The sequence below is a fragment of the Mandrillus leucophaeus genome, unplaced genomic scaffold (assembly GCF_000951045.1).
Source record: "Mandrillus leucophaeus isolate KB7577 unplaced genomic scaffold, Mleu.le_1.0 Scaffold440, whole genome shotgun sequence".
NCBI lineage: Eukaryota > Metazoa > Chordata > Mammalia > Primates > Cercopithecidae > Mandrillus > Mandrillus leucophaeus.
In genome coordinates this window covers 635,324-643,550 of record NW_012104699.1, presented here as the reverse complement: position 1 = coordinate 643,550, position 8,227 = coordinate 635,324, and the positions used below count along the sequence as shown (strand labels likewise).

The 8,227-nt window shown below is 45.2% G+C and overlaps 1 protein-coding gene across 1 annotated transcript in view; it reads left to right on the top strand.

The window, feature by feature from the left end:
• Positions 1 to 8,227, top strand: part of LOC105549473 (zinc finger protein 700-like) — a 29,969-nt gene that overhangs the window by 13,451 nt on the left and 8,291 nt on the right. The window contains exons 2-4 of the mRNA XM_011994038.1: positions 5,957 to 6,092; positions 6,298 to 6,358; positions 7,046 to 8,218. Coding sequence (XP_011849428.1) covers positions 5,957 to 6,092; positions 6,298 to 6,358; positions 7,046 to 8,218 — 1,370 coding nt within the window. The remainder of the gene's footprint in view (positions 1 to 5,956; positions 6,093 to 6,297; positions 6,359 to 7,045; positions 8,219 to 8,227) is intronic.

Genomic DNA, 8,227 nt, shown 5'->3' with positions numbered 1-8,227 from the left:
CCACGCCTGGCTAATTTTTTGTATTTTTAGTAGAGACGGGGTTTCACTGTGTTAGCCAGGATGGTCTTGATCTCCTGACCTCGTGATCTGCCCGCCGCTGCCTTCCAAAGTGCTGGGATTAAAGGCGTGAGCCACTGTACCTGGCCAGGAGTTGATTTTTAACTACCAGGCCTAGGGTGTGGCACTGGGCTGTCTATTGATCTCATTTCTGCTTTCCTTTAACTTTTGCTTCCTCTTTCTTTTTCTAAGGTATGAGGTAGCAAGCAGGGGAGCAACAAGCAGGTTTCTATTATTATTATGATTTCTTTATAAGCATTTTCTTTTTTTTTGAGATGGAGTCTCACTCTGTCGCCCAGGCTGGAGTGCGGTGGCACGATCTCCACTCATTGCAAGCTCCGCCGCCTCCCAGGTTAACGCCATTCTCCTGCCTCAGCCTCCCTAGAAGCTGGGACTACAGGTGCCTGCCACCATGCTCGGCTAATTTTTTTGTATTTTCAGTAGAGACAGGGTTTCACCGTGTTCGCCAGGATGGTCTCAATCTCCTGACCTTGTGATCCGCCTGCCTTAGCCTCCCAAAGTGCTGGGATTACCGGCGTGAGCCACCGCGCCCAACCTTTATAAGCATTTTAAATCCTCCTAGTGCTAGAAACCATTTTCCAAATACAAATTTAGGATTAAACCCATGCCAAACCTGTACAGGCACATGTGCCAACTTTGTTATGTCCTTAACTGTATTTTTGACTACTTGCCCTTGATTATTTATATGCAGACAGCAATTGGTTAGGTTAAATTTTCCATAGCCCCTCCTTTAGTTGCTAGCAAGTAGTCTAGTGCCCATCTATTTTGATAGATAGCATTTTTCATTTGGGTTTCTTACCGAGCTAAAATAGTTAAAGCTCTGCCAATTTTATTAGTGGTTATTTCTAAGATAGCTTGTAACCGTATGATCCGGTTGAACATGTAAATGGGGCTTTTTTTTTTTTCTGTTTTAGCTTTTTTTACTTCTATTGCCTAGAAAAGAACTAGTTTTTAAATCTTATTTCAAAGACTATGATCATGGGAGACTCAGATGGGTTATAGTACACATCAGGTCGGGCATTTCCTGGGTTACACACTTTGTACTGAGTCGTGTTATACAGGCAAGTTCTTTTTAAAATTTCTAGGCATTCATAATAACTATAAAACAGGAAGATTGTTTTAACTTGTAGCCCTACCTCAGTAACCTGATGAATACACGGGGAACAATCTTCCGTGGGGGGAAAATCAGTTGAAGTCCTTATTGTTGAAGTCCAAATTTTAAGGAGAATGAGTCCCATGACACGTTTCCTCATGCTTTGGCCTCACATAGACCAGTCAACTTCCAGGTGTGACCGGAGCAGGGCTCGTCGTCTTTTTCAGAGTCACTTTGCATGAGTTATCTGGGCCTGGTCTCGCCTCCCCGGTCTTAGGTACTGAAGGTTTTACATAACCATGGTGGATCCAGGCCGGGATTCCCTCTACCTTCATGGCAGTGGGAGTGGTCTGGTGTCCCTTCCACCATGGGCACAAGGGGGCTACGTTCCAGTCCTTGATCCACACTCGATCACATGGGGAGAAAGGGTGAACTGGGGAGAATAAGCTAATGGGGCATTTCTCATTTACCCAGGCTGAGATTGTTTGTGTAATTTTTCCTAAGGCCTGTAGCTGTCGCTGTAACTTAATTTCACCTAACTCTCAGGGAGTGCCTGGAAGTCCCCATAGTTTGGGAGGAGGTCTATGATATAATATTTCATAAGAGGAATATCCTGTTTTTCTAGAAGGGGTAAATTTAATCTTAAATAATACCACAGGGAGAGCTTGTACCCATTTTAATCCTGTTTCTTGACATGCTTTCCCTAAACTATTTTTGATAGTCTGACTCATCTGCTCCACCTTTCCGGAACTCTGAGGTCGGTAGGCAGCATGCAGTATCCATGTGATCCCCAATACCCATGCTGTTTTCTGTACCAAGTCAGCCACAAACACCAGCCCATTATTTGAGCCAATTTGTAAGGGCAGTTCAAACCTAGGAATAAGATCTCGAGGAAGCACACGGGTTACTTCAACAGCTTTCTCAGTTCGCGTTGGATAAGCCTCCACCCACCCACAAGAACTAATAAATACTTGCTATCTTCACATTTTGGCACTTCTGTGAAGTCTACTTACAGATCTTCAGCGGAAGCTGCTCCATAAGCTTGTATGCCGGGCGGGATGGTTGGATCCTGCCTTGCATCGTGTTGTTGGCAGATAATACATCGCTGTGCCACTGTTTTGGCAAGGTCTGGTAAATGAGATGTAGAAGTACTGGCCTAACAACTTTTCAAGTGACTCCTGGCCTAGATGGGTGGTTTTATGCACAGCCAGTATGACTGCAGTTTCCAGCAGCTGTGGCACAGCTACTCTCCCATCCAGTAACCAGATCCATCCTTCTTCCATCACCTGTCCTCCCTCTGCCTGGAGAAAGTCCTTTTCTTCTTTAGAATAAGTAGGTAAAAGGTAGGCCACTGGCCTTGGCCAGGGCCCCACAGTCTGGGTTAGAACTCCAACTGCCATTTTTTTCTTTTTCTGACACATACAGTGTAAAAGGCTTTGTCAGATCAGGTAGCCCCAGGGCTGGGACTGACGTAAGTTTTTCTTTTAACTCATGAAAGGCTCACTGTTGTTGGGATTCCCATTCAAAAGGTTCCCGGCACCCGCCTTTGTGACCCCATATAGAGGTTTGGCCAGTACTGCAAAGTTTGGCATCCACAGTCTGCAGAACCCTAAGAATTCTCTCACCTGCCTTCTGGTTTTAGGCTACAGTAGGCTGCAGATGACCCGCTTTCTTTCTGAGCTTGATTGACCAAGCGCAAGTCCTGTACTGGCCTGTGGTCCTTGGTCCCCGGCTTGGGAAAAGGCAGGAGGGGAGTGTTCCATGGAGACTGACAAGGGACTGTAATTCCAAAGGCTCTCAGGTGCTTGAGATGGACCTGGATACCTTCAAGAGCTTCTCTGGGGGACCGGGTACTGTTTTTGCCTGACCAGCTGGGCCCCAGGCTTAACTTCTGTAAGTACAGGGGTTTGGTTGACTGCCAGCCCTGGAGGGTTATCTTCCGCCCACACCTTTGACCACCACTCAGCCAGAGCTGGTCTTATCTCTTAGCCTGGCTTGGTTAAGAAAAGTCTTCATTCCTCCTCCCGGGGGACCGTAAGGGCCATGATGACTCCCTTTCCAGGTAACTTCAGCTGTAAAAGAGCTGTGCTTTGTAAAAAGAGATGGTGGCTCTCAGCTTGCTAAGCAAGTCCCTTCCCAGCAAGGGCAAGGAGCAGTTGGGAATGTACAAGAACTGGTGAATTACTTCGTGTCCCCCTACAGTACAAGTCCAGGGCAAGCAGAAAGCTTGTTTTGCCGAGACTCCTGTGGCTTCGATTGTATCAATAGTCTTTTTGGATAAGGGGGCGACCGGGCTGGTTACTACTGAATGTTCAGCACTAGTATTGACAAGAAACTCAATGTCCTTGTCCCCAACTGTCATCCTGACCATGGGCTCATTGGGGGCACCTGAGCCCGGTCCCCCTTGGTCCAGTAACCCTTCTGCCAGATTAAACAAGGCCCTTTCGTCCTTGCCTGAGACCTCTGACTTGGAGCCATTTTGTTTCTTCTTTAACTGGGGGCACTTGTCTTTCCAATCTTAGGTTGTAAACGAGCTGCCAAGGGAGGGGTTTCTCCTGCAGCTTCACATTCTTTCTTGTCTGCTCTGGTTGGTCTAGAGGTGTATGTGTCTGGTGGAGGCACAGGTGCTGTGGGCTCAGGAGTGGGGAGTCTCTCTTCCAGGTAAGGGCGGGGGGCATTGCTGGTGCCATTTCCTGCCATGGGTCCTCTGACATTGGGTCAGATAGAACTTTAGGAGCTGACTTCCCTCGGCGGGTGGAGCAAGATCCCTCGTGGGCTATCTGTCCCTTTGCCACTAACAGTGCTGCTGCCTGTCCTCTCAACCACTGGCGGGGGGGTGTAAAACCAGCTGTAACCAAGTGTCTGTGTACAGGAACTGGTCTAGATGCCCTGGCTTACAGGTAATCTTGTGCCATACCTTTGAAATAAGGGACCTATCAAGGCTTCCTTCTGATGGCCAATCCACCTCTAATGCTGGCCAGTCTGTCTCACACAAAGTTCTAAGTTTTCCTGGTGTTACAGTAACTCCATAGTCTCCCTGAAATCCCTTTTTGAAAATTTTTTTGACATAGTTCCTAGTGGGGTGGGCTTACCTTGTGTCTGACCCATTTTTCTCTTGAGACAAGACAACACTCACACTATAAGACGGAAAGGGTAAAGGTCACTCACTCGTCTAATTCACACTAAATCAAAATCAGAACCAAAGCTGAAGTGCCAATAAGGGCACGCCTGTTTGTCAAGCACTTCAAGCAAAGTCAAAATCAAAACCAAAGACAAAGTGCCGATAAAGGCACACCGTGGGTGATCAGGCCACACTTCCACTCAAATGGAGTGGGCAAGTTCCCAAGACTGGTCTTACCGTGTTCCAGATGTCCAGACTCCAAGTTCCAATTCCTTCCTAGTGTTCAGCCACTGTATTGATTCTCCATGAGGGCATGCCATGCACTGCTCTGGTGAGGCGTTCCACTGGTGCAATTGCCTACCCGGGAGCACTCTCAGGATCCGCATCACTCAAGCTGGCCAGTGTCCCCTGCAGGGATGCTCGACAGGGCAGGCTTAAGCCGCCTAAGGGGTTGCCTCGGCCATCTGCTAGTCACCTTGCTTCCCGGTCAGGGAACCAAGAAATGTAGCAGGACGAGCCACAGACAAAACCTCTCAGACACTGGGTTAGAGAAGGAAGTGGCTTTATTTGGCTGGGAGTGTTGGCAGACTTGCATCTTAAAAACCAAGCTCCCTGAGAGAGAGAAATTCCTGCCCCTTTTAAAGACTTACAACTCTACGGGAGTCCACGTGAAAGGATCGTGATTGATTGAGCCAGCATGGGGTGCATAACTGGGGCTGCATGCATCATTAACAGGACAGAGCAGAACAGAACACAGAGTTTCAGAATGCTTTCTCATACAATATCTGGCATCTATAGCTAATACAAGTGGTTAGGTCAGGAGTTGATTTTTAACTACCAGGCCTGGGGTGTGGCACCAGACTGTCTGACTATTGATCTCGTTTCTGCCTTCCTCTAACTTTTGCTTCCTCTTTCGTTTTCTTAAATATGAGACAATAAGAGAGGTGGTCTCCTTCCTTAGTTTCAGTGAAAACACACATTTTCGTATCCTGCTGTTGCCTACCACTTGTTCAGTTCTAACATCACAATTGCTTTATGAACTAGCTGGACACGGTGGCACATGCCTGTGGTTTCAACTACCGAGGAGACTGAGGCATGAGAATCACGTGAACCCAGGTGGCAGAGGTCGTAGTGAACCAAGATTGTGCCATTCAACTCCAGCCTGGGCAACAGAGAGAGACTCTGTTAAGAAAAAAAAAAAAAAAAATTGCTGGCTGGACACAGTGGCTCACGCCTGTAATCCCAGCACTTTGGGAGGTTGAGGCAGGTGTATCACCTGAGGTTGGGAGTTTGAAACCAGCCTGACCAACATGGAGAAACCCCATCTCTACTAAAAATACAAAATTAGCTGGGCGTGGTGGCTCATGCCTATAATCCCAGCTACTCGGAAGGCTGAGGCAGGAGAATCACTTGAACTCCGGTTGTGAGCCAATATCACGCCATTGCACTCCAGCCTGGGCAACAAGAGCGAAACTCTGTCTCAAAAAAATAAAAAAATAAAAGTTGCTTTATGGAAGAAAGTAAGTATAGAAGGAGAGAAAGGGATCTGATGACCAAAGCAGGGAATAAGTATTTGGAGTCCACGGCATCCTGAGAACTTCTTGGGAATAGAGTCTAGGCCCCTAGTGCTGTCACTCTTACCCATCCTCCTCTACACATGTGAGATGTTTCAGGACCCAGTGGCCTTTGAGGATGTGGCTGTGAACTTCACCCAGGAAGAGTGGACGTTGCTGGATATTTCCCAGAAGAATCTCTTCAGGGAAGTGATGCTGGAAACTTTCAGGAACCTGACCTCTATAGGTAAGGATGACAGTTTTCCTTTCCTCAGTGCATTAGTGAACCAGTGTTTCTAGCTCATCAATGTTGCTGAGTGATTTTGAACACAGACAGGAAATACTTTGATGAATAAATAAGGCATGGCTGCAGTAAATCATGGGCATAGAATCTAATAATTTTTTCACAATTTTATACGCTTCAGGACTATTTTTCTGTGTCTGTATTTTAGGAAAAAAGTGGAAAGACCAGAACATTGAATATGAGTACAAAATCCCCAGAAGAAGCTTCAGGTAATTTGCACTTACAAGAGAAAGCACTGTCTCTCTACACAATCTTAGAATATGAGAATATGTTGAAGAGAAGTGAAACAAAGAACTAAATCCAGCATCAAATTCATTTCTTCTTAGAATATTTTCTCAAAACACATATATTTAAATGTGACTGAGGCTGAGGGCTCACTCCTGTAATCCCAGTCCTTTGAGAAGTGGAGATAGGAAGATAGCTTGAGGCCAGCAGTTCAAGAACAGCCTGTGCAATATAGCGAGACCACATATCAACAACGGCCAAAAATTAGCTGGGCATTGTGGTATTCATCAGTAGTCCCAGCTACTCAGGAGGCTGAGGCAGGAGGATCACTTGAGCCAGTAAAGGCTACAGTAAGCTATGATGATATCATAGCACTCCAGCATGGGCAACAGGACAAGTACCAGACTCAAAAGAAAAATGACATAGAGTATTTAGTAATTGTAAAATAGTTTACATGGGAATAGTATTAAGCCCTTTATGAATATTTTTTTAAACAATAGGTATGGCTGGGTCATCTTGTAGAACATGTCCAGTCATCTTCAAACAATTCAGCCAGGGCCGAAAGCCTACACTTTGATGGACAGTGTTAAAAATGCAAGTGTAATACTTGTTGATGAATATAAAATTGCTTATAAACAAACCCTTCATAATGTGCTTCTCATGTTTTACAGGAGTCTCATAGAAGAGAAAGTCAATGAAATTAAAGAAGACAGTCATTGTGGAGAAACTTTTACCCAGGTTCCAGATGACAGGCTGAACTTCCAGGAGAAGCAAACTTCTCCTGAAGTAAAATCATGTGACAGCTTTGTGTGTGGTGAAGTTGGCATAGGTAACTCATCTTTTAATATGAACATCAGAGGTGACATTGGACACAAGGCATATGAGTATCAGGAATATGGACCAAAGCCATATAAGTGTCAACTGAAGCCATATAAGTGTCAACAACCTAAGAATAAGAAAACCTTCAGGTATCGCCCCTACATTAGAACACAAGAAAGGGATCGCATTGGAGAGAAACCCTATGCTTGTAAAGAATGTGGAAAAACCTTTATTTTCCATTCAAGCATTCGAAGACACATGGTAATGCACAAAGGGGATGGACCTTATAAATGTAAATTTTGTGGGAAAGCCTTCCATTGTTTCAGTTTATGTCTTATCCATGAAAGAACACACGCTGGAGAGAAACCATATGAATGTAAACAATGTGGTAAATCCTTTAGTTATTCTGCTACCCTTCAAATACATGAAAGAACTCACACTGGGGAGAAGCCCTATGAATGTAGCAAATGTGATAAAGCATTTCATAGTTCCAGTTCCTATCATAGACATGAAAGGAGTCACATAGGGGAGAAGCCTTATCAGTGTAAAGAATGTGGAAAAGCATTCGCGTATACCAGTTCTGTTCGTAGACATGAAAAGACCCACTCTGGGAAAAAGACGTATGAATGTAAGCAATATGGGGAAGCCTTATCCTATCTTACAAGTTTTCAAACACACAGAATGAACTCTGGAGAAAGACCTTATAAATGTAAGATATGTGAGAAAGGCTTTTATTCTGCCAAGTCATTTCAAAGACATGAAAAAACTCACACTGGAGAGAAACGCTATAAATGCAACCAATGTGGTAAAGCTTTCGATCTTTCCAGTTCCTTTCGATATCATGAAAGGATTCACACTGGAGAGAAACCCTATGAGTGTAAGGAGTGTGGGAAAGCCTTCAGATCTGCCTCACAGCTTCGAGTGCATGGTGGGACTCACACTGGAGAGAAACCCTATGAATGTAAGGAATGTGGGAAAGCCTTCAGATCTACCTCACACCTTCGAGTGCATGGTAGGACTCATACTGGAGAGAA